General features: G+C 56.2%; 2 protein-coding genes across 3 annotated transcripts in view; one reads left to right on the plus strand and one right to left on the minus strand.

The window, feature by feature from the left end:
- On the minus strand, positions 1-10,242 carry GORASP1 (golgi reassembly stacking protein 1). 2 transcript variants are annotated; one of them, XM_038755795.1, is made up of 9 exons: positions 10,142-10,242; positions 6,595-6,675; positions 5,988-6,176; positions 5,574-5,660; positions 5,021-5,151; positions 4,681-4,855; positions 3,744-3,906; positions 948-1,079; positions 1-536 (listed from the first exon to the last, which is right to left on the minus strand). In XM_038755795.1, exons 1-9 carry the CDS (start codon positions 10,202-10,204, stop codon positions 316-318), a joined length of 1,242 nt encoding a protein of 413 aa, XP_038611723.1. In that variant the 5' UTR covers positions 10,205-10,242; the 3' UTR covers positions 1-315. The 2 variants fall into 2 exon arrangements, with proteins under 2 accessions (XP_038611723.1, XP_038611722.1); XM_038755794.1 differs by having other exon boundaries at positions 5,973-6,176.
- Positions 10,203-26,116, plus strand: part of TTC21A (tetratricopeptide repeat domain 21A) — a 21,894-nt gene continuing 5,980 nt past the window's right edge. Inside the window, exons 1-19 of the mRNA XM_038755443.1 lie at positions 10,203-10,343; positions 10,481-10,579; positions 13,891-14,020; positions 14,581-14,691; positions 14,972-15,138; positions 15,848-15,970; positions 16,538-16,695; positions 16,835-16,919; positions 17,403-17,501; positions 17,864-18,056; positions 20,013-20,110; positions 20,309-20,509; positions 20,662-20,791; positions 21,461-21,618; positions 21,740-21,955; positions 23,025-23,263; positions 23,446-23,518; positions 24,052-24,162; positions 24,680-24,818. Of these exons, the coding sequence (XP_038611371.1) occupies positions 10,203-10,343; positions 10,481-10,579; positions 13,891-14,020; positions 14,581-14,691; positions 14,972-15,138; positions 15,848-15,970; positions 16,538-16,695; positions 16,835-16,919; positions 17,403-17,501; positions 17,864-18,056; positions 20,013-20,110; positions 20,309-20,509; positions 20,662-20,791; positions 21,461-21,618; positions 21,740-21,955; positions 23,025-23,263; positions 23,446-23,518; positions 24,052-24,162; positions 24,680-24,818 (2,671 nt within the window). The remainder of the gene's footprint in view (positions 10,344-10,480; positions 10,580-13,890; positions 14,021-14,580; positions 14,692-14,971; positions 15,139-15,847; positions 15,971-16,537; positions 16,696-16,834; positions 16,920-17,402; positions 17,502-17,863; positions 18,057-20,012; positions 20,111-20,308; positions 20,510-20,661; positions 20,792-21,460; positions 21,619-21,739; positions 21,956-23,024; positions 23,264-23,445; positions 23,519-24,051; positions 24,163-24,679; positions 24,819-26,116) is intronic.

The following is a 26,116-nucleotide window of genomic DNA, read 5'->3' on the forward strand; positions in this document are numbered from 1 at the left end:
TACGGCTGGAGCGTACTGTCAGCACCGCAGCTCCACGCTGCCTTTATTAACTGCCCTGGCACCTGGCTGGAGGGGGCCAGGGACCATCACTGACCTGGCCCTCCTGCCAGGGTCCCTCATGGCTGCTGCCGTCCCAGTCTATTTCCCGGAACCATGGGAAGGTATTACATTCTCCCCTGCCCAGGCCAGGAACCAGTTAAGCCTTGGGAACAAACCCGATGGAGCCCCACCCAAGAAAGACAACAGCAGAGGAGCCTACGTGTGGGCTTCTCCTGGAGGTGGCCAAGGGGCCAGAGGCGGCCGCCGGGGCTGAGACTATTCCTGCTCTGGCTCGGCATTCAGACCTTCTGTCTGTCCACTGGCCCCAAGCAGGCCAGGAAGGGCCGAGTCCTCAGTGTGCTCTGCAGACAGAAAGTCAGGACCTGCATCCAGCAGTGCTGGCATGGAGGATGATGCATCCTGCGAGAGTGTGAAAGTCGACTGCGCCGAGGGAGACACTGCCCCTGGCTCATCCAGGAATAAACCCTGGACTGGATCTGGAAGACAGAGGCGGAGGAACCGGGTGACAAGACTGGAGACACCCTGCTCAGCCCCAGGGACGCTGTCCCAGCTGGGAAGGGCCATCCTGACCGGGTCTCACCTGAAGTGGGCTGGCCGGATAAGTGACTGACCCAGGGAGGGGGAAGTTGAGTCAGGGACTTGGCCGAGTTGGTGCTGAAGCCCTAGGGACCCCTCAGTAGGTATCCATTTCTCCCCGGCCCAACTCCCTGCCGCTCAGACAATCCCAGCTCCTGTATCTCCGCCTCTTGACCTCCACCCTCTGCCCTGGAGTTTGCTCAAGGAGCTGGGACGGGCAGGCCACAGGGGTTGGAGGTCTCTATGGGCCTATTCCTCAGTGTAGCAGCTGTCCCCCACAATGGGGGCTCCTGGGGTGCCCAGCCCCTCACCAGGAAGTGCAGTAGCAGTGTCAGGAACAGCCAGCTCCCTCTGGTCCCCATCCAGCCCAGCCAGGGCGACGGCATACGGCAGGGAAGCAGTAGCAGAAGGCACGTGTACAGAAACAGGCACGTCCAAGAAACCTGGGGATCGGGACAAAGGATAGAGTGGGCCTAGGCTCCAGCTGGCTCCGGCAAAGTCTCTACATCAGCCAAGGCTGGCTGAGGCCTAGCTAATGCTGGTGGTCATGGCTGCCTGGCCACAGAGCTTAAGTCAGAGTTCCTTAACCCTTACCCACCAAGAAACACTGCCCTGCCACCCACTTCTGACCTAGCACCAGCCCTCAGCCCACAGACTCAGAACCAATCAGAAGTCAGATGTCAGAACCTCCGTGGGGTTGGCGACCTGGCTGCGGCTGGCCAGCGGGACACCAGGTGGGGCTCGGCCGACCCTCTGAGCCCTTGAGCCCCATTTCCTTGGGACCAGCCTAAGGAGGCGTCAGTGCCGGTCCTGGGGACCGACAGGGGACTGGGGAAGTGTGAACTGCTACCAGGCTGATTTTTTTTTGATGGTATCTGGTGAGCGCTTACTATGTGCCAGGCACTGAACTAAGCGCTAGGGTAGATACAAGCTAATCAGGTTGGACACAGACCACGGGGCTAACAGAGAAGCAGCGTGGCTCAGTGCAAATAGCACGGGCTTTGGAGTCAGAGGTCATGGGTTCAAGTCCCAGCTCTGCCAATTGTCAGCTGTGGGACTTTGGGCAAATCACTTCACTTCTCTGTGCCTCAGTTCCCTCATCTGTAAAATGGGGATTAAGACTGTGAGCCCCCCGTGGGACAACCTGATCACCCTGTACCCCCCCTCGAGCACTTAGAACAGTGCTTTGCACATAGTAAGTGCTTAACAAATACCATCATTATTATTATTATTATTATTATTAATCCCCATTTTACAGACGAGGTAACAAGCACAGAGAAGTTTAGTCACTTGCCCAATACGTCAGAGCAGAGTGGGAATTAGAACCCAGGTACTTCTGACTCCCACCACTTATCCTATCTCTCCTTGAGTACTACATCTGCCTCCTCACTGACCTCCTTGCCTCTGGTCTCTCCCCACTCCAGTCCATACTTCAGTCTGGCCCCCATAAAAGAAAACATTCAGTCCACATCTCCCCACTCCTCAAGAACTTCCAGTGGTTGCCCAACCACCTCCGCATCTGAAACTCCTTACCATTGGCCTTAAGCTCACCAGGTCGTCGTCCCCTCAACTCATCTCACTGATCTCCTACCACAGCCCAGCCCACTCACTTTGTTCCTCTAACCCCAACCTACCCACTGTACCTTAATATCATCTATCTCACCGCTAACCCCTCTCCCACATCCTCCCTCCCACTTCATATCCAACAGGCCACCACTCTCCCCACCTTCAAAGCTCTCCTAAAATCACATCTCCAAGAGGCCTTCCCTGACTAAACCCTTGTTTTCCCTTCTTGCTCTCCCTTCTGTGTTGCCCATGAACTTGTATCTGTACTCCTTTAAGCACTTGATATTCTCCCACTTTTAGCCACACAGGAGTCAGACAAAGGAAAGCAGCATGGTCTAGTGGATAGAGCAAAGGCCTGGGAGTCAGAAGAACCTGGGTTCTAATCCTGGCTGTCACTTGTCTGTTGTGTGACCTTGGGCAAGTCACTTCACTTATCTGTGCCTCAGTGACCTCATCTGTAAAATGGGGGTTAAGACTGTAGCCCTATGTATAACAGGGACTGTGTCCAACCTGATTACCTTGTATCTACCCCAGCACTTAGTACAGTGCCTGGCACATAGTATGCACTTAACGAATACCACAATCACTATTATCTAATATTTCTGACTCCCCCTTGGGACTGTGAGCTCCTTGGGGGCAGGTAATGTTTTTGTTTTTTTTTAATTTTACGGTATTTGTTAAGTGTTTACCATGTGTCAGGCACTGCCCTAAGGACTGGGGTTGATAAAAGCTAATCAGGTTGGATACAGTCCATGTCCCACATGGAGCTCACCATCTTAGTGCGCATTTTACAGATGAGGTAACTGAGGCACAGAAAAGTAACGTGACTTGCCCAAAGTCAGATAGCAAGCAAGTGGCAAAGTCAGGATTAGAACCCAGGTCCTTCTGACTCCCAGGCCTACGCTGTATCCACTAGGCAAACAAGTGGTGGAGTTGGCATTAGAACCCAGGTCCTTCTCAGGCCCATGTTCTATCCACTAGGCCATGCTGCCCCTCTGGATTTTGTCTATCAACTCCGTAGTACTGTACTATCCCAGGTGCTTAGAACAGTGTTCTGCTATCCACTAGGCCACACTGCTTCTCTCAGTGTCACCTACCAACCCTGTTGTACTGTATTGTCTCAGGCGCTTAGTACAGTGCTCTGCATACATTAAGTGCCTAGCTAGTACCATTGATTGAGCCAACAGAAGGGCGGTAGGGAGCACTAGGGTTACAGCCTTGTACCACTCTTCTGCCTCCTCACCATCCAACAGTATTGACTCTACCCGATGACCCAGCACCGACCATCTGCCCCCCCCGCCCCCCGACTCTTCCCTTTTCGGTTCTGACTCTCCCCTAGAAACCCAGCATGGACTGTGCAACCTCTCTGACTCTTCCCTCTCTGTCCCTGCCTCTCCCCTACTGACCCAGCCCAGACAACCTGCCACCCCTGACTCTCCCCTCTCCGCCCTTGACACCACATTTCCTGCTTGGGTTAGCCAGTCAGTCAATGTCAGTCAGTCAGTCCCCCGTGGGAAGAAGTGGGACAGCAAAGTCCATACCTGGGTCCATCACTCTCTGGATGGGCGGTGGAGGCTGGAGGAGTGTCTCCAGGACCCCAACACCAGCCTCGAAGCTGGGAGGGAGGTCCGAAATGCTGCCATCAGCAAGGGAGGGTTGGGCGAGTGCAGAATCAGCATGGGAGCTTGGCGCCTGCAGGGGAGCCTACAACAGAATGAGACCTGTGACCCACAGGGGCAAAGAGACTGCCATATCCCAGCTGGCAAGGGGTCAACATGAGGAAGTCACTGGGCACCTTTGGGCCACTGGGAGAGAGAGGAGGTGGAGGAGAGAATGTGGAGAGAGCCTTGAGACTTCCGGGGAAAATTGGGGGAAGACTGAAATGGAGAAAAGAAGCAATGGACAGACAGCCATGCTCCTGCCCACGATGCAGCGAGATAATAATAATAATAATGGCATTTATTAAGCACTTACTATGTGCAAAGCACTGTTCTAAGCGCTGGGGAGGTTAGAAGGTGATCAGGCTGTCCCATGTGGGGCTCACAGTCTTAATCCCCATTTTACAGATGCGGTAACTGAGGCACAGAGAAGTTAAATGACTTGCCCAAAGTCACACAGCTGACAAGTGACGGTGCCGGAATTTGAACCCATGACCTCTGACTCCAAAGCCCGTGCTCCTTCCACTGAGCCACGCTGCTTCTCTAGCCACGCTGCTTCTCTGAGAGATGCAGCCCAAGTGACTCCCAGAATCCTTCGTGGCAAGGAACGGTGAGAGGGAGCTGCACGGAACTGCCCCGGCTCCATCCCGGGCCTGCCCAGGGCCCATCAGCTTCTGGGTCTGACTCTAGAACAGCTCAGAATATGGAGATAGTCCAGATCTAGAGGTTCAGGTTAGAATGTCGGGGCGGGGGGAGGGGGGGGCTCCTGTGGCAAGCTCCATATTCAAGCCCCTGGGGCCATACTGGCACGCTCCCTTACCTCCGTGAAGCCATCAAGGGCCTGAGCTGGTAGAGGGTCGTCCAAGGGGCCGGATGAAGGAGGAGTCAGGGTGGGAAGGACAGGGGAAGGGGAGACAGGTCCTGGTTTCCTCTTCTGGTGGCCGGGCTGAGAGGGTATTCTGTGCAGGTAGCCGTAGCCGATGCCACATCCCAAGCTGCAAGAGCACCAATCCACCGGGGCTGCAGGACTCCCCTGCCCCGTGGACCTAGCTGGGGGGAGCCCCCAGCCCTTTTCTCTCTCTCTACCCCGTGGTCAGCCTTCCTGGCTTCTGCGTCTTCCAAACCCACCCTCCCCTGGCCCCAGGCCCACTCATCACTACCTTCCCTCTCCGCCCCAAGCGCTGTTGGGCGTGACCAGCACCTCACGACAGGCATCAGTCTCCCAGTTGTAAACGAGCAGCTTCAGCGGCTTCCCCTCATGGGATTCGATGAGGGAGTAGAAGTCCTCCGACTGGGGGGCGCGGGCGGGGGGGGGGGGGGGGGCGTGTCAGTGGGCCAGGCAGAGGTGAGGGATACCCCCCACCCCCAGTCCCCGCAACATGACAAACCAAGACCAAGGGGGAAGGTGGAACTCTGGGGATGGGGGGCTGCTGGCCTCAGCTTTGGGGTCTGAGGGTAAGGTTTTGCAGCTGAGGCTCTAAGGACCCCTACAGAGATGGTTGCACTGGGAGGGTCCAGGGGGGAATGGAAGGTGGGGAGAGGAGGGCTGTGCCCAAGTCAGGCCAGGACCTCAAAAGACTGCCACAGTCACACTGGACTGCAAACAGGGGAAGTCCCGCCCCACAGACCCCGGGTCCAGTCCAGTTTGCAGATCATGGGCCCACCCCACAGAACCCAGGGCCATGCCAGACTGAGGACGCTGCCGCTCATTACCTCCTGAAGGATCTGGTCAGACCCCACCACGTAGTCCGTGTAGGGCTGCAGGCCGGCCAGGGCGGCTGGGGACGAGGGCTCCACATCCTGGGGAGAGGGGGAGGTGGGGGAGGGAAGGAAGGGAGTCCCAGCAGTTTCAGCCCAGACACATGCCCTCTTGCATGCCAGTGGCCCCAAACTCCAGGGAAGGGGCAGGGCTGGGTGGGAACAGGGCAGGAATGGAAAGGGCCTGGATGTGCCAGAGATGGGCCTGGGGTGAGGGAGCCCAGTTTGGGGTGGGGGATGGGGGAAAGTGGACACAGAGGCGAGGTGAGGTGGGGGGAGGTGTGGGGGCTGGGTGCAGGTGGACAAAGGGCTGGGGCAAGGGGACAGAGGGTTGGGCCCAGGGCTGGGTCTCACCAACACATGCCATACGTGCTCACTGGCTCCCCGGAAGCTGCAGAAGCGGACGCTGGCCCCCAGCAGGCCCTGGCCTCCCCACATGTTGCTGGGGACCACCTCCACCTCCCGCACCTTCATCGTCTTCATATTATAAACCTCCAGCTTCACCGGCTTCTCCACATTGGCCTTCAGCAGATCTTTCAGGGTGGCATTCTCCTTGTTCTGGCCCGACGGAGTGGAGCGGGAGGGGGAGCAGGGAAGAGCAGAGTGGGGGGTTATCATTCTTGACCAGGACACGCAGGCACTGAAACACGCATGTACGCACTTATACATACAGCACCCAGACACACACAGTCACACTCCTCCCACTTCCTTTGGAGCTTCTCCCCACAAAGAGCCCGACCTCGGGAAAAAGCAGTGAAATGCCAACCGGCTCTGCAAGGTCCGTCCCCCCGTCCCCCAACCTCTCCCCAACTCCTGACACGGAAACGTCTCCCGGGGCAGAGTTACTATAAGCCCCCATTGTAGAGCAACCCCTGCCCTAGCCAAATGAGCATACAGCCGGCCCTCCCCACAGGATGGCGTAGCGACCTCTCAGGGCAGACCTGTCCACTTCCAGAGATCTTGCCGCTGTGCTTACCAGCCTGGCGTGGCCGATCGTGAGGATAAAGTCAAAGAAGGGCTCCAAGCCAGCCTGCTGCGCGGGAGAGTTCTCCTGAACCTGCAGCATGACAGCAAAACTCAGTGCTGGACCCCTGCACTGGCCACACCCCTGCCCGGTCCATACACCCTGACTAGATATTGCTCTCTACCATTAGCCACGGAGCATGGCCGGTCCACACACCCCTGCCCAGGCCATACACCCTGCCTAGATATTGCTCTCTACCATTAATCACAGAGCATGGCTAGTACACACCCCCTTCCCCAGATCACACCCCTTCCCCAGGACACACACCCTGGCCACTAGCAGTACTCCGCTTTTCCAAGCTACTGCCTGGATCATCTGCCTAAAATACCGTTCTAAACAACTTTCCTGTCCACAAGACCTTCAATCGTTTCCCACTCCGCTCGACATCAACCAGAAATTCCTGACCATCGGTTTATGGTTGCTCCATCCCATTCTTCTACTTCTCCACTCTCTTCTCCCCCTCCACTGCAGCTCGCCCTCTCCATTCCTCCCAAGCTCGGCAGCACTCTGTGCCTCTTTCCCAACTCTCTCTGTTGCCCTCTGCCTTACACCCTCCCTGTGGCCTGGAAGTCCCTCCCCCTTCAAACCCACCAGACCACAGTTCTCCTCATCTACAAAGTCCTCTTCCTCCAGGAGGGCTTTAATCAACCAATCAATCAACCAAGCAAGATACACGAGGTCAAGACAGTGAGTACGTTGGCGCTAGAGGAGCAAAGTGTGCAGGCTGGGTTGTAGTAGGAAATCAGCAAGGTAAGATAGGTGGGGACAAAGTGATTGAGTGCTTTAAAGTTGATGGTAAGGAGTTTCTGATATGGAGGTGGATGGTTCTAGCAGAGTGGGGAAGCACGAACTGAATGGGTGGAGGTTTTTCGGATAAATGATCAAGGCAGCAGCGTGAAGTACAGACTGGAGTGAGGAGAGACTGGAGACAGGGAGGACGGTGAGGAGGCTGATGCAGTAGTCAGTGCTTAGTATAGTGCCTGGCATAAAGTGCTTAACAAATACCATTAGAAATGGAGTGATAATATAAGTACTTGGATTGGCATAATGGCTATTTGGATGATGAGGAAAGGGTGGATTTTAGCTTTATGAAGGTTCAACTGACAGAATTTGGTGACAGATTGAATATGTGGGTTGACAAAGAAATGAGTTGAGGCTAATGCCAAGGTTTTAAACTTGTGAGACAAGGACGGTAGTGCCATCTACAGTAATGAGAAAGGCCGGGGAGGACAAGGTTTGGGTGGGAAAATGAGGAGTTCCGTTTTGAACACACCAAGTTTTCCAATTAAACTCCACCTTCCTGGTCATGCCATCCCACTAGCCACCCTAAATAGTTTGCTATATATTTATTTATTTCTTTTTATTTTCCCACCAGATTGCAAGTTCCTTGAGGCCAGTGATCATGACTACCAAATCCACTGTATTGCACTCTCCCAAGCAATTAGTACAGTGCTCGGCACATAGTTAAGTGCTCAATAAATACCACTGATTGACAGATTGATAGTGTACAGAACCCTGTACTAAGTGCTGCAGACTGTCAGAGGAACCCAGAGGAAAGAGCACAGGCCTGTTGTTTTTTGGGAGGGATTTTATGGTACTCATTAAGTGCTTCATATGCATCTTGCACAGTTCTAAGCAGTGGGGTAGATACAAGCTTATGAGATTGGACATAGCCCCTGTCCCACATGAGGCTCACAGTTTAAATTGGAGAGATAAAAACGTAATCCCATTTTACAGATGAGGTTACTGAGGCACAGAGAAGTGTCTTGCCCAAGGGTCACACAGCAAGTAACTGGCACAGCTGGTATTAGAGCCCAGGTCCTTGGACTCCCAGGCCTGTACGCTTTCCTCTAGGTCATGCCGCTTCTCAACAAAACACCCAGCTCTGTCCCATGGCTGCAAGGGCGATCCTGGGCAAAAAACACTTAATTTCTGTGTGCCTCAGATTTCTCTTCCATAAAATAAAGATAAAATATTTCTATGTTCTCTCAACCTTAAGCTGTGAGCTAGCCCCATGTGGGACAGGGACGGTGACTGATCTGTCTGTATTTTATCTACCAGAGAGCTTGGCGTATAGCAAGTGATAAATACCACAATTATTATTAATACAAAAATCAGAAGACACGACTCCTACCCATTATAAACACTATTTGCCTACCTTCCACGGAGGATTGGAAACTTCTGGGGGGAATCATCATCATCAATACTATTGATTGAGCATTTGCTGTGTGCAGAACCCAATACTAAGTGTTCGGGAGAGCACAATACAACAGAGTACGCAGTCACGTTCCCTGCCCACAACAATAAACCAGATATCCTCCTGTAATTCCACAGCCCATACACAGACCCCTGTGGGTAGACTTGTGATGAAACCCCGGGCCCCACACTCCGAGGCCCCACTCAGGGTGGCAGAAAGGGACGTTGGGCCTATGTTTCGGGGTGACACCTGCCATCCCCCAGGGTGCCTCTCCCAGCCGGGCCAGAGCCACGTCCCCGGGTAAACACCGGTGGGTAAACAGTGGTGAGGACGCCGCGTTGCCTGGGGAAGGGCCTCCAGGGGATCGATCCATCAATCATTTTCATCATAATAATTATAGTATTTGTTAAGTGCTTACTTTGTGCCAAGCACGGGGATATAGATAGAAGCTAATCAGGTTGGACACAGTCCGTGCCCCACATGGGGGTCACAGTCTTATTCCCCATTTTACAGATAAGGTAACTGAGGCGCAGAGAAGTTACGTGACTTGCCCAAGGTCACAGAGCAGACAGGTGGCGGAACCGGGATGAGGACCCACGTCCTCGGACTCCCAAGCCCGTGCCCTCGCCACTAAGCCACGCTGCTTCGTATCTATTGAGCGCTTCCCGCAGTACTGCACAGCCCTATACAGAGCTCTCAGGAGAGTGCAATGTAACAGACCCATTCCCTGCCCACATCGAGCTTACAGAGCAGAGATAAGGAGCTCCGCGGGGGCCCTGGGGGAAGGGGCTCCGGATCTCCCCCCTCTGGCCTCCAGAAAGTTCCTCCCTCTAACTTCGGGCCCTCAATCAATCAATCGTATCTATTGAGCGCTTACTGTGTGCACAGCACTGTACTAAGCGCTTGGGAAGTCCAAGTCGGCAACACATAGAGGCAGCCCCTACCCAACGGCGGGCTCACAGTCTAGAAGGGGGAGGCAGAGAACAAAACCAACCATATTAACAAAATACGATAAATAGATCCTGCTGCAGCCCTTCAGGCCTAGTGAACGCGGGTCGGCGGAGGAGGCCGGGCACGGCCCCCCCCGGGGTCACCCCGGACCCGGCCCTCTCTCCGGGCCCAACCGGCCGGACGGGCCCCGCGCCCCCGGGCCTGCCTGCAGGCGCGGGAGGAACGAGCGGCCCGGCCGCGGGCAGGGACGGAGGGAGGGACGGAGGGAGGGAGGGGGGTGCAGAGGGCAGCGCGGAGTCGGGTCAGAGGGGCACGGGGAGGGAGGCTTAGGGTCGCCACGTTGTCCCTCACCCCGTGCAGATGGAAGCCCTCCGCGCCGCCGTGGGTCCGGCCGGCGCTGGCCCCCAGGCCCATGGCCCGGCCACCACCCCACACACCGGACCCCGCAGACCCTGCAGACCCCGCGGACCCCGCAGACCCCGGCCCGGGCTCCGGCCGCACCTGCCGGACCTGCCAGCGCTGCAGACGCACACAATCGAGCGCCGAGGGGGGGGCGGGGGGGCGGGGGGGCGGGCGGGCCGGGCCCGGGGGCGGGGGGCTCGCCCGCTCTGAGATCGACTGTCCGCCCTGGCGCGGGCTTCCCCTTGCTGACGCTGGGGGGCGGGCGCGGGCGGGGCCTGCCGTTACCAGGGCCGCGCGGCGGTTCGAGGAGCGGGGCCGGACGAGGACAAAATGAGCGGCGGCGGCGGCGGCGGTGGCGGCGGCGGCGGCAGCGACCCCACCCTCTTGGTGGGTGCGGGCCTGGGAGACGTGGGGGCGGGGGGGGCGTACATTGCCAACATCCGCCCTTTCCTCTCCATCCATCATCATCATCATCATCAATCGTATTTATTGAGCGCTTACCATGTGCAGAGCACTGTACTAAGCGCTTGGTACCAAGCGCTTGGCGCTAAGCTCCATACCGCTCCCCTGCTCGTTCAAGCTCTCATCCTATCCCGTCAAGACTACTGCATCAGCCTCCTCTCTGATCGCCCATCCTCATGTCTCTCCCCACTTCGATCCATACTTCATGCTGCTGCCCGGATTATCTTTGTCCAGAAACGCGCTGGGCATGTTACTCCCCTCCTCAAAAATCTCCAGTGGCTACTAACAATCTGCGCATCAGGCAGAAACTCCTCACCCTGGGCTTCCAGGCTGTCCATCACCTCGCCCCCTCCTACCTCACCTCCCTTCTCTCCTTCTTCTGCCCAGCCCGCACCCTCCGCTCCTCTGCCGCTAATCTCCTCACCGTACCTCGTTCTCGCCTGTCCCGCCATCGACCCCCGGCCCACGTCATCCCCCGGGCCTGGAATGCCCTGCTCCCTCTGCCCATCCGCCAAACTAGCTCTCCTCCTCCCTTCAAGGCCCTACTGAGAACTCACCTCCTCCAGGAGGCCTTCCCAGACTGAGCCCCTTCTTTCCTCTCCCCCTCGTCCCCTCTCCGTCCCCCTCATTTTACCTCCTTCCCTTCCCCACGGCACCTGTATATATGTATATATGTTTGTACATATTTATTATTCTATGTATTTATTTTACTTGTACATATCTAGTCTATTTATTTTATTTTGTTAGTATGTTTGGTTTTGTTCTCTGTCTCCCCCCTTTTAGACTGTGAGCCCACTGTTGGGTGGGGACTGTCTCTATATGTTGCCAACTTGTACTTCCCAAGCGCTTAGTACAGTGCGCTGCACACAGTAAGCGCTCAATAAATACAATTGATTGATTGATTGATTGACTGTAGCCTCGCTTACCTTGGGTTTCCAACCAGACCCGACAGCCTCCCGGCGCCCGGAAAGACACAAAACGGGTGTCTAGGTCCCTTTGACCCTGTGCTGGCCGCGCCCTCGTCCTCCCGCAACATCCTCCGTCGCCGGTTCTGTCCCCCACCCCTCGTCTTCCCCCATCCCTCCGCCGCCGGCTCTGTCCCTCTTTTCATTCATTCAGTCAGTCTTATTTATTGAGCGCTTACTGTGTGCAGAGCACTGTAGTAAGCGCTTGGGAAGTACAAGTCGGCAACATATAGAGACGGTCCCTACCCAACAACGGGCTCACAGTCTAGAAGGGGGAGACAGACAACAAAACATGTGGACAGGTGTCAAGTCATCAAAATAAATAGAAATAAAGCTAGATGCGCATCTTTAACTAAACAGAGTAGTAAATATGTACAAGTAAAATAGAGTAATAAATCTGTACAAATATATACAAGTGTTGGGAGGGGAAGGAGGTAGGGCGGGGGGGATGGGGAGGAGGAGAGGAAAAAGGGGGCTCAATCTGGGAAGGTCTCCTGGAGGGGATGAGCTTTGAAGGGAGGAAGAGAGCTAGCTTGGCGGATGTGTGGAGGGAGGGCATTCCAGGCCAGGGGAAGGACGTGGGCTGGGGGTCTTCTCTCCCGTCTCCCCCACATCCTGTGTGACTTTGAGCAAGTCACTTAACTTCTCTGGGTCTCAGTTGCCTCATCTGTAAAATGGGGATTAAGACTGTGAGCTCCAGTTGGGACAACCTGATAAACTTGGATCTCCCCCAGCGCTTAGAACAGTGCTTGGCACATAGTAGGAGCTTAACAAATACCATAATTATTATTATTATTATTATTATTATTATTATCCCTCCACCGGCCAACTCTGTCCCAGGGCTTCCCGGGCCACTGGACGGAGCTGGCGTTTTGGGGCCCCCTCCTGCCGTCATAGGGTGCTGGTGGCAAAAGTGTAATGGGCTTCTGCGGCCAGATCAGGGGGCAGCCCGTGGCAGCTGGTGGCAGGGCCAAAGCTACCCTCCCGTACCTCCAAACAACAACTGTCATTCAGAGGCCACGCAGATGGCCGACCCCGGGGGCATGGAAATGTCCAGTGGAATAAAATCTCTTCCTCTGTAGAGGCCCGCTTACCGGGCCGAGCAGAATCGGGCCCAGAGCAAAGCAGAGTAATGAGATCATCCATCGGCAGCAGGGGCATGGGTGCGGTGGGGTGGTCTCCGCCTGCTGGGGTCCAGGCTATCCTGGACAGAGGCTCTGCGACTTTTCACCATGGTTCACTCTCCCTTGCCGGCTTTCCCTTTCCCACGGCAGGGAATATTTCTATTTCTTGTTCTGTTGTACTCTCCCAAGTGCTTTGCACACAGTAAGTGCTCAATAAATATGATTGAATGAATGCATGACCCCTCCGAGCCCAGGGAGACAGGACCTGACCCTTCTAGCGGCGAGTGGAGTACTGCTCCTCAACCCATCAATCAGTGGTATTTATTGAGTGCTTACTGTGTGCAGAGCACTGTACTAAGTGCTTGGGAAAGTACAGTTACTCCCCTCCTCAAAAATCTCCAGTGGCTACCAGTCAAACTACGCATCAGGCAAAAACTCCTCACTCTCAGCTTCAATGCTCTCCATCACCTCGCCCCCTCCTACTTCACCTCCCTTCTTTCCTTCTACAGTCCAGCCCGCACACTCCGCTTCTCTGCTGCTAACCTCCTCACCGTGCCTTGTTCTTGCCAGTCCCGCCGTCGACCCCCAGCCCACATCCTCCCCCGGCCTGGAATGCCCTCCCTCCGCACATCCGTCAAGCTAGCTCTCTTCCTCCCTTCAAAGCCCTACTAAGAGCTCACCTCCTCCAGGAGGCCTTCCCAGACTGAGCCCCCTCTTTCTTCTCCCCCTCCTCATCCCCCTGCCCTACCTCCTTCCCCTCCCCACAGCACCTGTACATATGTTTGTACAGACTTATTACTCTTTATTTTACTTGTACATATTTACTATTCTATTTATTTTGTTAATGATGTGCATCTAGCTTATTTCTATTTATTCTGATGACTTGACACCTGTCCACATTGTTTTATTTTGTTGTCTGTCTCCCCCCTCTAGACTTTGAGCCCGTTGTTGGGTAGGGACCATCTCTATATGTTGCCAGATTGCACTTCCCAAGCGCTCAGTACAGTACTCTGCACACAGTAAGCGCTCAATAAATACAACTGACTGACTGAATGAATGAATGAATACAGTGTAACAGAGTTGGTAGACACATTCCCTGCCTACAAGGAGCTTACTTACCCGCGATGCCTTTCCTCTGGGCCCCCAGGCTGGAATCCTATACTACTGTCAGGAAGGTTACTTCCGCCACGTGCAGAATGCAGCTGTTGAGGGGCTGGAGAAATCCCCCAACGATGCGGTACTGCAGTTTTTCAAAGCCTATGGTCTGCTGCGTGAGGGTAAGCAGCTGCCGCAGGGCACGTGTCCCCGGTTGTGCCCATCTGCGGTGATTGAATGAATGAATGATGCCTTCAGCCCTGCGGCCTTCTCGTCACTTCACAGCTGCCCTGCGGGGATGGCCCTGCAGGGACGGGCCGGCAGCGATAGAGAAGCAGCATGGCCTAGTGGCTAGAGTATGGGCCGGGCAGTCAGAAGGACCTGAATTCCAATCCCACCTCTGCCACTTGTCTGTTTTGTGACCTTGTACAAGTCACTTCACTTCTCTGTACCTCAGCTACCTCATCTGTAAAATGGGGATTAAGACTGTGAGGTCCACATGAGGCAGGGACTGTGTCCAAACTGTTTAGCTTGAATTTACCCCAGGTTTAGTATAATGCCTGGTCCAGAGTAAACACTTAACAAATACCGTAAAAAAAATAGCAAAGTCAACAGGAACACGGGTCGCCCTTGGTCAGCCCGAGGGGTCTCTGCCCCCTGCCCCCTGGAGGCTGAGGAGGCCACCCGAGGCTCGGCTGCAAACAGCACTGGGGAAAGTGAGGGCCCGGGTATCTCTCGGCAGAGAGGATCAGGGACGCCATCGGTGAGCTGGAGAACATCCGGAATCGCCCTGAAGTCTCCCTCTGCTCCATCATGGCCCTCATCCACGCACACAAGCGCTGTGAAACCGTGGGTGCGTGCTTACCCCCCTGCAGCCCTCTTCCTCGAAGGCCGCGTGGGTGGGGACCCAACTGGAATCCAAGAAAGTGGAAATCCTGGGCAAGGCTGGGCGGGGACCTGGGCTGGGCGGGCCCCGGGGCACATTCTGGCCAAACCCTACTTCTCGGCCAAACCTGCTGTCCCAAAGCTGACTCCCGGCCTGACCGGATAAAGTACAGACTAGGCCATCTCCCCATCACCGGCGAACCCAAGTGGGCGACCTGTCGGGCCCTTGTGGCTGCGTGTGCTTGCAGACCGGGAAGCTGTTCTGGACCTGGAGCGGGAACTGAAAGAAACCCGCAAGGCGACGGGTGAGAAGGGGCTGTACTATGCCGCGCTGTTCCTGTGGCTGATGGGTCGCCACGACAGGGCGAAGGAGTGCGCCGACCGTGTGCTGAAACTCTCCAAGGGCTCCAGAGAGGTAGCACCCACCGCCAGAGCCTAGCTCTGGCCTGCCCCTACCCCTGGGCCCACCCCAGGCTCCAATCCCGGGCTTGACCCTACCCTAATAATAATTACTGTGATATTCATTAAGCGATTACTGTGTGCCAGGCACTGTACTAAGCTCTGGGGTGGATACAAGCAAATCGGGAGGACACAATCCCTGTCCCACGTGGGGCTCACAGTCTCAGTCCCCATTTTGCAGATGAGCTAACTGAGGTCCAGAGAAGTGAAGTGACATACCCAAGGTCACACAGCAGAAAAGTGATGGAGCAGGGATTAGAACCCATGACTTTCTAACTACTAAGCCCTTGCTCTATTTACTGCACCATGCTGCTTCCCTAACGCCGACACCACACATGCACATGCATACATATACACATTAACATATGGGCGCACGCCTCGAAGGAAGCATGTTCTGACGGGGCCGGGTTCTGACAATGCCAGGCCCACCCACACTGCTGGCCCCCAGGGAGAGCATCCCCAAACCCCCATCCCGAACTAGTCCATTGCTCCCTGGGCCAGGGGCGAGCCCCCTCCCTTTCCAGGCACCTCTTTCTACTTTCCTCGAAAGAAGCAGGCGCCTGGGCGAGGATGGGGCCCCTGTGCACCCCTCTACACCATCCCTCCCCACCATGTGCCCCGGGACCTGTCCCTCCACTGACCAGAGGCCTCCCTGCCCGGTGCAGGGCTACGTCCTCCGAGGCTGGCTGGAGCTGTGCCCCGACCAGCCGGCCACCGGGAAGAAAGCCATCAAGCTCCTGGACCAGGGTGTGCAAGATGCCAAGGACGCATTCGGGCTGATGGGGAAGGTGGGGCAGCTCGGTGGTACTGCCCTGCGCGGCACCCTTCCTCCTCCCGAGCCCAAGGCACCACTGCGAGAAGGAGGGCCATGCAGTGGGGTAACACACAGAGGAGAAGCCCCATGGGGCGTCTGGCCCGGACCCCGGTCGGCAGCACCCTCAGACCTCACGGACGGACGGTTGGTCTGTTGGCTGAGGGACCAGCGCGGAGCAGGGCTCTAGGTGTCGAACTGCTGCCCAGTGACAGGGGCCAGGGGAGATGGATTGATGGGGGGGCGGGGGGGTTAACACCTGTGCCTTCCCTACCATACGGGCATCCTCATGTGGGGCAACAAGCCTGGCATGGCCACGAGGTCCAGGGGTGGCTTGCTTCTCCTCACGCTTCACTGGAGGGGGCGGGAGGTACCGAAAGACAGCCTCCCTACCCACCGGCCATGCCGCTTGCCAGTGGCTGTGTAAGTATGGAGCGGTCTACTGCCTAAACCCCGGCTCAATCCTGGGGCAGTGGGGCAAGCGGAGACACCCTGTGGAACTAGTGAGGCAAGCAAACCCCCCGACCCCTCCCTGTCCCCACAGGTCAGCTATTTCATGCTGCAGCAGAACTACGCTGGGGCTCTGGAAGTCATTAACCAGCTGACCGCCTCCTTCTCGCACTTCATTCCCGCTTTGGTGCTCAGAATGAAGCTGTTCGTGGCCCAGCAGGACTGGGAGCAAGCGGTGGAGACGGGGCACCGGTGAGCGGTGGACCCACCTACTCCGCCGGGACCCCAGCCCTTGTTGAAGCGCCCCAAGCCCCCTCCCTCGAGTTCTGTCAGCCCTCGGGCCCTGCACCCTATCTTGCTCATAGCCGAGTCTCCCCCGCTGTCGTTGAAGGATCCTAGAGAAAGATCTGAGCAACCTCGACGCCAGGCAGCTCCTCGCGGTGCACGCGCTGGCCAGGGAAGGCAGCGGGTCCTCGGTGGGTCCTGGGGGCTCCGCCCTGGGGCACGGGATGTGGGGCAGCATGTCCTTGGGGTGTTTCCGGGGCTCTGTCCTGGTGCAGGGTGTGGAGCGGGGTGTCGCCCTCGTGAGTCCTCCGGTGACCCCCGAAACTCAACATTAGCCCACATAGACCAGAGATTGCTGGCAATAAGTTTGGGGGTACTTGGGGCTCTCACCCACTAAGGACCTCCCAGTTGTCCCAGCACTCGGGTATTGATCTGTTTGGTGGTTCATCAGTCAATCGCCTTGTGGCTTCCATTTGTTTTCTCATCCTAAAGTAGAGGTCCACCATGCTTCTGTCTGCCCTTGGGAAAGTGAGCGTTTTTGAGAGCAGGATCCTGCTTCTCACTGGGCCATCTGCCTATCCTGTCCCCCAAGTGCCTGGCCGAGCACCCCTCCACCCACCTAGCAACACTACATGCTTCACCAAATGGACTCCAACTCTCGTCTTTCCCCACAGGCCATTGATCACGTCAGGAATCTGATCAAGGTCCTGGAGACCAGAGAGCCCCAGAACCCAAACCTTTACTTGAAAAAAATCCTCGTCGTGAGCAGATTGGTACATATGAGAGCTGCTGGGCCAGGTCCTTCCCTCCTCACCCGCCTCCTGCCTTTTTTCCCTGACTCCATGCCCCTTCCCACTATCACAGCGGGACCCTGTGCTCTGTCCGGTCCAGTGAAGAAGCCCCTCTCTGCTAGTCCCTGGGCTTTGATTCTATAGCCCCGAGTGCCAGCACTGGACAATCAGCCGAATGCTGTGGTCCCTCCGGCCATTGGCCCCTCAGTACAGCCAACCAGAGTAGACCATTCAACCCCAAAAGCCCCATCAGTTGCCCCCTCCCGCCGGCCATGGACTTGGACTCTGAGCCTCTTTTCTTCCACACCCCAACAAGCAGGACCCCATGGCTCTTCTCCCCACAGAGCGGGAGGCGCCCCATGATCCTGCAGCACATCTCGGGGTTCATGGAACGCACGTTCTTAATGGCCCCATCGGAGGCCCTGTTTGCCACGGAGCTGGCCAACCAGCTGCTGATCCAGGGCAAGGTGAAAGAGGCCACTCTGTGGTACACGGAAGCCATGAAGCTGGATAAGAGCAGCATGGCCGCACTGACCGGTTCGTGGTGGCCTTGGTGGGGTGGGCAGCACTGGCCTATGCTCAAGGCATTAGGGTCCCCTCTCCCCCATCCCCATATGCTTGGCCATCCTGAAACGTATAGACCTGCTAGCACACATCTTTTTGTTTCCTTATGTCAAATCCAAGCCTTAGGTGGTGCTAGTGATTATTTATTAATAATAATAATTAATAATAACAATAATAACGTCTTTTCCCTGCAGAAGTACAAACTTTCCCTTTGTCTAATCTCATGTGATGCTGGGCAGCCTCAGCAGGCCTTTTTATTTTTTTTTTTTTGCTTCAGTCTACACTTCACTCTGCTGCCCGGATTATCTCTGTACAGAAACGCTCTGGGCTTATCAGTCCCCTCCTCAAAAATCTCCAGTGGTTGCCTATCAACCTTCAAATTAAGCAAAAACTCCTCACTCTTGGCTTCAAAGCTCTCCATCACCTCACCCCCTCCTACCTCACCTCCCTTCTCTCCTTCTAGAGCCCATCCCGCACACTCCGCCCCTCTGCCGCTAACGTTCTCACCTGTCCCACTGTCGACCCCTGGCCCACGTCCTACCTCTGTCCTGGAATACCCCCCCACACACACACATCTGCCAAACTAGCTCTCTTCCTCCCTTCAAAGCCCTACTGAGAGCTCACCTCCTCCAGGAGGCCTTCCCAGACTGAGCCCACCCCTTTTCCTCTCCTCCTCCTCCCCCCCCCATCGCCACCCCCTGCCCTACCCCCTTCCTGTCCCCACAGCACTTGTATATATTTGCACACATGTATTACTCTATTTATTTTGATAATAATAATAATAATAATGGTATTTGTTAAGCACCTACTCTGTGCCAAGCACTGTTCTAAGCACTGGGGGAATACAAGGTAATCAGATTGTCCCATGTGGGGTTCACAGTCTTAATCCCCATTTTGCAGATGAGGTAACTGAGGCCCAGAGAAGTTAAGTGACTTGCCTAAAGTCACACAGCTGACAAGTGGCGGAGCCGGGATTAGAACCCATGACCTCTGACTCCTAAGCCCGTGCTCTTTCCACTGAGTCACGCTGCTTCTCTTTGATGGTATTGACACCTGTCTACTTGCTTTGTTTTGTTGTCTGTCTCCCCCTTCTAGACTGTGAACCCGTTGTTGGGTAGGGACCATCTCTACAGGTTGCCCATTTGTACTTCCTAATTGCTTAGTACAGTGCTCTGCACACAGTAAATGTTCAATAAATGTGACGAATGAATGAATATTACTTAGAGCACCACATTTCTTCTTTTCTTATGTCAAATCCAAGCCTTAGCCATGCAGCTCAAGATATAGTAGAAATAGCTTACCACAGGCACAGACGTTGTATGGATACCCAGGGACTAGGAACAGGGAGCAGGGTCGATGCCAGAAGTGGCGGGAGCCTGGCTGGGTCATGGGGAGGAGGGCAGCAGCATGACCTAGTGGAAAGAGCACGGGTTTGGGAGTCAAAGGATATGGGTTGTAATCCCAGCTCTGCCACTTGTCTGCTGTGACCTTGGGCAAGTCACTTCACTTCTCTGTGCCTCAGGTACCTCATCTGTAAAATGGGGATTAAGACTTGAGCCCTATGTGGGACAGAAATTGTGTCCAGTCTGATTACCTTGTATCTACCCCATTGCTTAAAACAGTGCTTGGCACATAGTAAGTGCTTAACAAATACCACAGTTATTATTATTACCTGCAAAAGGGACCCTTAAGAGTTGGGGAAAATAGGGCTCCAGAACCATCCCCCCACTCCCACCCCACCGTAACTCCACTCCCAAGCTGAGGTTGAAGACCAGGGGCCTGGCCTCTGACCTGCAGGAGTCCGGGAACATCAGGAGAGAGCTCTAATCTGCACGGGTCTGGGCGTAATGGGCTGGACTGGGTTCTGGGAGGAGCGGCTGAAGGAGTCTCTCTGGTGTGCCTGTTCCATGCCCTCCCTTGGGTCCACAGGGATCATCAGGTGCCAGGTCCTGGAGGGACGGCTGGAGGAGGCCGAGCAGCAGCTGGAGTTCCTGCAGGAGGTGCAGCAGTCCTCGGGGAAATGCAAGGTCAGAGCCGGTCAGCCGAGAGCCAGCGACTGAGCCTCTGGTCCCTGAAGCCCAGGAACAAAGACTCACTACCAGCTCGCCCTGGCTCCAGCCCTCCTGCTCCTCTGCAGCTGACATCCAGCCCCCAGCCCTGGGCTTCCAGAGCTTGGCCCCCAGAGAGGGGACTGGGAAACTCAGGACAGAACCTTCCCCCTGCAGGTCCTCCTGTACCTCCAGGCTGTCCTGGCATCCCGGGGGCAGAAAAGCGATCAGTCAGCCACCACGCTTCTGGAGGAGGCGGCCGAGCTGCACTTCTCATTCCTGCGTGGGATCCCTCATGGCATGGAATACCTGGAGAGGCTCAACCCCCTCTTCCTGGCAGACCTGGTGAAGGAACTCTTGGTCTTCTGCCCCAAGCAGGTGGGTGCCCTGGGCCTTGCTCTATTCCACCTGCCCAGCCCAGAGGGGTCCTGTGCAGGGCAGGGTGGAGTGGGGAGGGAGGGAAGAGAGCGTGCCTAGAGCTCCCCACCGGGCACAGCTGACAATGACCATGGACCCCACTTCCTTCCCAGCCACGGCCGCCTGGCCAGATCCTATCTCCCCTACTCAAACAAGCGGCCCTGATCCTCAGTCCGGTCATCCAGGTGGCTCCCGCGCTGCTCGAGCCACTCTACCTCATGGCGCAAGTGAACTACCTGTCCGGTAAGCCGGCCATCCACTTGCCCTGAGCCAGTCGGGGGCCTTGGAGCCCCGGGGCACATCTGCTCTGCCCCATCGAATCACCCTTGTGAGAAGCAGGATGGCATAGTGGATAGAGCATGGCAGTCATAAGATCATGAGATTTAATGCCGGCTCCTCCACTTGCCTGCTGTATGACCTTGGTCAAGTCACTTCACTTCTCTGGGCCTCAGTTCCCTCACCTGAAAGTGGGGATTGAGACGGGGAGCTCCTTGTGGGACAAGGACTACATCCAGCCAGATTTGCTTATATCCACACCAGTGCTTAGTACAGTGCCTGGCACATAGTAAGCACTTAACAAATATCATCATAATCATCATCATCACCCTGTGTCTGAATCTTCTTCATCAGGTTGGGGCGGGATGGGTGGATGGACGGACAGATGGATGACTGGACAGACAGATGAGTGGACAGGCAGATGGATGAAGAGATAAAGATAAGCTAGGATCTGGGACGGGCTCTTAGGCAGGAAGATCCAGAACACAGCCTCTGCAGGGCGGGGCGAGGCAGAGGGGGAGGCCAAAGCTTGGGGAGGTGGGGGAGGCCAGCAGCCAGTATGTCCGTGAACTGCGATTAGCCAGCTGGAGTACTCCCCACGGTCCATCCCCATGGCCCGGCCTCCTCCTTTTGCAGGAGAGCTGGACACAGCTCAGAGCACGCTGCAGCGCTGCATAGACATGGACCTCACTTCACCAGATGCCCACCTGCTCATGGCCCAGGTCTACCTGGCCCAGGGCAACTCCAAAATGTGCTCCCACTCACTGGAGCTGGGGGTCAGCCACAACTTCCAGGTCAGACACTAGTCATGTGGTCCATGCCCCCTACCCTGGGGTCCTGGAGTAGGGGGGAGGGGGCCAGTCACAGCATCCAGATCAGAGTGCCCGGTCCTGAACACGGTTTGTGGTTTTTCAGGTCCGAGACCAACCCCTTTACCACTTGATCAAAGCCAGAGCCTTGAACCAGAAGGGAGACTACCCTGAGGCCATCAAGACACTGAAGATGGCTTTGAAGCTGCCCGGGCTGAAGAAGGGTGAAGGCCGGAAAGCGCACAGGACAGCCATGCCGCCGAGCGAGCGGGTGTCCGTCCTCCTGGAGCTGGTCGAGGCACTGAGGCTGAACGGGGAATTGGTGAGGGTCCTGCCCCCTGGACCAAGATGCCCTCTGGCTTAGGGCCGTGAGGAGTAGTGTGAACTGGTGAAAAGCATCCTGGCCTCATGGCTAGAGCACAGGAGTCAGAAGGGCCTGGCTTCTAATCCCAGCTCCACCACTTGTCTGCTGTGTGACCTTGGGCAAGTCACTTCACTTATCTGTGCCTCAGTCCCCTCATCTGTAAAATGGGGATTAAGACTCTGAGCCCCATGAGGGACAGGGACTGTGTCCAACCTGATTAGCTGGAATCTACCCCAGTGCTTAGTACAGTGCCCGGCCCACAGTAACTACTCCACAAATACTATAAAAAAGACCCCCAGGCCAGTAGTTCTCATGGCAGAAATAGCTAGAACAGAGCTGGGCCTCTAGTGGGAGCCCCCCAGCTTTCCTTCACACACCAGTTAGGGTCTCTCTGGAAGAGGGGGCAGAAGCATAGAGGCAGCCCCTGGGGATGGCAGAGGCCATGGGGGCAGGAGGATGGGGCCCAGTGGAAAGGAGAAGTAGCTGGAAGCTCCTCTGCTGTTTCCCTGAGGCTGGGGGCTCCCTGCTATTTTCTGGGGCTGGAGTCTCCCACACCCTCTCCCTGAGACCAGGGTCGCCTCTGCTGTTTCCCTGAGGCTGGGGGCTCCCTCGCCATTTCCCTGGGCCTGGGGACCACCTCACCATTTCCCTGTGGCTGGGGACTACCCCTCCATTCCCCTAGGGACACCTTGCTGCTCCCTGGGATTGGGGCCTCACTCGCCATTTCTCCAGGGCTGGGGACTTCCCCACCATTTCCCTGGGGACTCTCTGCTATTTCCCTGGGATTGGGGGCTCCCTCACCATTTCTCCAGTGCAGCAGATTTCCCTGCCATTTTCATGAGGACTCCCTGATGGTTCCCTGGGAATGGGGACTCCATGATGGTTTCCTGGGATTGGGGACTCCCTCTTGTTTCCGTGAGGCAGGAGTCTGCCCTGCGGGCTCCCCTCAGGAGGCAGGAAAGTATGGGGATAAAACGCGGGTTGGTGCCAGGATCAGCATTCGGGGGTCTCGCCACCACTCTCCCAGCACGAGGCCACCAAGGTGATGCAGGACACCATTAATGAGTTCAGTGGGACCCCAGAGGAGATCCGCGTCACCATCGCCAACGTGGACCTGGCACTGAGCAAGGGTCAGGTGGACTTGGCTGTCAGCATGCTTCGGGGTGTCACGCCGGACCAGCCCTGCTACACCGAGGCCAAGGAGAAGATGGCCCGCATCTACCTGCACACCCGCAAGGACCCGCGGCTCTTCATTGGCTGCTACCGGTGTGGCTGCCCACCCCTGCCCATCCCTCCCTGGCACCACCCCCTCACTTGCTCCCGTCCACCCACCTGTGCCCCACTACCCCCCACCAGTCGGTCCATCCCCCAAGGTCACAGGCTTGGCCGGCCCCCGCCGCCGCCACTTGCCCCCCGATGCTCAGGGCTCCGGGTTTTGCCCTTCTCAGTGACCTGTGCGACCACCTGCCTGGGCCCCACAGCAGCCTGCTCCTGGGAGACGCCTTCATGACCATCCAGGAGGTGAGTGAGCACCCAAGCGTCCACCACTGCACTCTAGATGTCAGGCCCAGGCAGATGGGGCCTCTGAGAGCCTGGGGGCTTCCAGGCAGCTGAGTAACCCAGCCCACAGGGTTCAGCCATGGGGACAGGGCCTGGCCCAGGCACAGAGGACTTTGGGTGGTCTGAGCAGGCCACTCCTAAGATCCCAAGGGAAGCTGTTTCCTCCTTCGGGCTGCTCTGCCTACCACCAAAGCAACAAGAGGAGATGGTGGGGGGAGGGCAGGGGTGGAAACAACATGGAAGGGAAGACCCAGGGACTGGAAGTGGACCAGGTACCTGCTCGAGAAACAGTGAGACAGCAGGAGAAGTTTCTCAGTCAGAAGCTGAGGTGACATGTTGAGGTGGGAAGTACCTAGTCCCAACCTTGCCCCTGGTCAGCCGGGTGACCTTGGGCAAGTCACTCAACCCCTCTGGGCCTCAGGTGCCTTCTTCCCCGGCACACCATCCCCCCTGTTTCCCTGTCGTTTCCCCACCGGCCCAAACCTGACCCTCAGCCGGAGAAAGCCCTGGAGGTGTACGACCAAGCTTACCGGAAAAATCCTCACGACGCATCTGTGATCAGCCGCATCGGGCAAGCCTACGTCAAGACACACCAGTACAGCAAGGTGCGTGCTTCCCATGGCCAGATTTACTGGGCAGGGTCCCAGCAGCATCAGAAAATCCCAGTCCTCCCCTATACCCCAAGTGGTTGGTCACCGCGAGGAGCTGGCAGGTGTCGGCAAGGCAAGGCATCATGTGGACCCCAGATGGAGCAGGAGGGAGGCTGTCCTCAGGCACTACGGATGCAACATGGGGAAGGGGCCATGGCTGGCTTGGGGGCACGGGGGTGGCTCCGCCAGAGGGAGCAGAACTTCACTGCCAGACTCCCCACCCTTGACAATGAGGGAGACCCCAGGGAGGGGCAAGGAAGGGATGGGGAAGAGGTGGGATTCATTTAATCGTATTTATTGAGCACTTACTGTGTGCAGAGCACTGTCCACCCTCCCTCCTAGAAGAATCAGTTACCAGCCCAAGAAATGGCCCAGGCGGCAGTCCGAATAGACCTGCCCCTCTGGGCCCCCAAGGGGAGGATCTGAACAGGCCCCTATCCCTCACGGCCCAGCCCTGCTGTACCCTGCCCAGGCCGTCAGCTACTACGAGGTGGCGCAGAAGATGAGTGGGCAGGAGTCGCTGCGCTGGGACCTGGCCCACCTGCTCCTGAAACTTCGAAAGTTCTCCAAGGCGGAGAAGGTGCTCCAACAAGCCCTGGAGCATGACTCTGGTACAGCCCCCCATCATCATCATCAATCGTATTTATTGAGCGCTTACTGTGTGCAGAGCACTGTACTAAGCACTTGGGAAGTACAAGTTGGTAACATATAGAGACAGTCCCTACCCAACAGTGGGCTCGCAGTCTAAATGCCCCATGCCACCAACGGCCCGCGCCAGCCTACTCTAGGGACCGAGGGACTGCGCCAGCCCACCTTGGGTTCTAACCTGCAGCTCGCCTACCACCGAGCCCCTAAGGGGCAGGCCAGAAGGCCAACGAAAATTTATTCATTGGCCAGGATGGACTAAGTACCTCCTGTGGGCAAAGCACTGTACTGGGTGCCCCCTGTATTTGGGGCACTGGATCAGGCACCCATTGGGTGCAGAGTACTAGACTGTAAGCTCATTGTGGGTAGGGAATGTGTTTATTGTTATTTTGTACTCTCCCAAGCACTTAGTACAGTGCTCTGCACACAGTAAGCTTTCAATAAATAAGATTGACTGACTGACTGACTGGACCAGGCCCCAGTAGTGTTAGGGGGGAGTCCTGGGTGCTTGAGGGAGTCAGTAATCGTTAACAGACAGGGTCCGTGCCCCAAGAACCTTACAGTGGGATGGGGCAGACAGAGTGACGTGAGCAGGGTCAACACCCAGTTGGTACCGAGAAGCAGCATGGCTTAGTGGAAGCAGGATGAATTTGAAAATCAGAGGATGTGGGTTCTAATCCCATTCCTCCACTTGTCTGCTGTGTGACCTTGGGCAAGTCACTTAACTTCTCTGTGCCTCAGTTACCTCATCTTTAAAATGGGGTTTAAGACTGAGCATCATGTGGGACAACCTGATGACCTTGAATCCACCCCAACTCTTAGAACAGTGCTTGGCACATAGTACACGCTTAACAAATAGCATTATTATTATTATTACCGCAGGAAACTCAGTTTCCCCTGCTAACAGCAGAGTGAGGAAAGAAAAACAAAAATTATCTCACACACATACACAGACACACACACACACGCACATGCACCAAGATGGCTGATGGCCAGGCCAGGGAAGTGGGGGCAATCAGGGAAGGCCTCCCAGAAGAGGCAACTTCTCAGGTGGGGAGAGCTAAGATATGGAAGATTGGGTGGGGCCATTTTGGGGTAGGGTGTGAGCGAGGAGGCCGGGGCGTGCGGTTACTCCTGAAGTGGTTTGGGAGGGGCAGAAAGGTAGAACTGCGGGCGGGTAGGAGGCGGGGGTTGAGGGTGAGTTGAGGAGAGGTGAATGGGGCACCTTAGAGAGTGAGCTGGGTGGAAAAGAGACAGAGAACTG

The sequence above is a fragment of the Tachyglossus aculeatus genome, chromosome 13 (genome assembly GCF_015852505.1).
Source record: "Tachyglossus aculeatus isolate mTacAcu1 chromosome 13, mTacAcu1.pri, whole genome shotgun sequence".
Lineage (NCBI taxonomy): Eukaryota > Metazoa > Chordata > Mammalia > Monotremata > Tachyglossidae > Tachyglossus > Tachyglossus aculeatus.

Coding starts and splice junctions, on each gene's coding strand:
- GORASP1 (XM_038755794.1), bottom strand. CDS start 10,204: ATGGGCCTGGGGGCCAGCGCCGGCCGGACCCACGGCGGCGCGGAGGGC. Junction 1,080..3,743: donor CCAGAGAGTGATGGACCCAG/GTATGGACTTTG, acceptor CCCGATCCCCAG/GTTTCTTGGACGTGCCTGTT. Junction 537..947: donor CACTGCTACTGCACTTCCTG/GTGAGGGGCTGG, acceptor TCTGTCTTCCAG/ATCCAGTCCAGGGTTTATTC.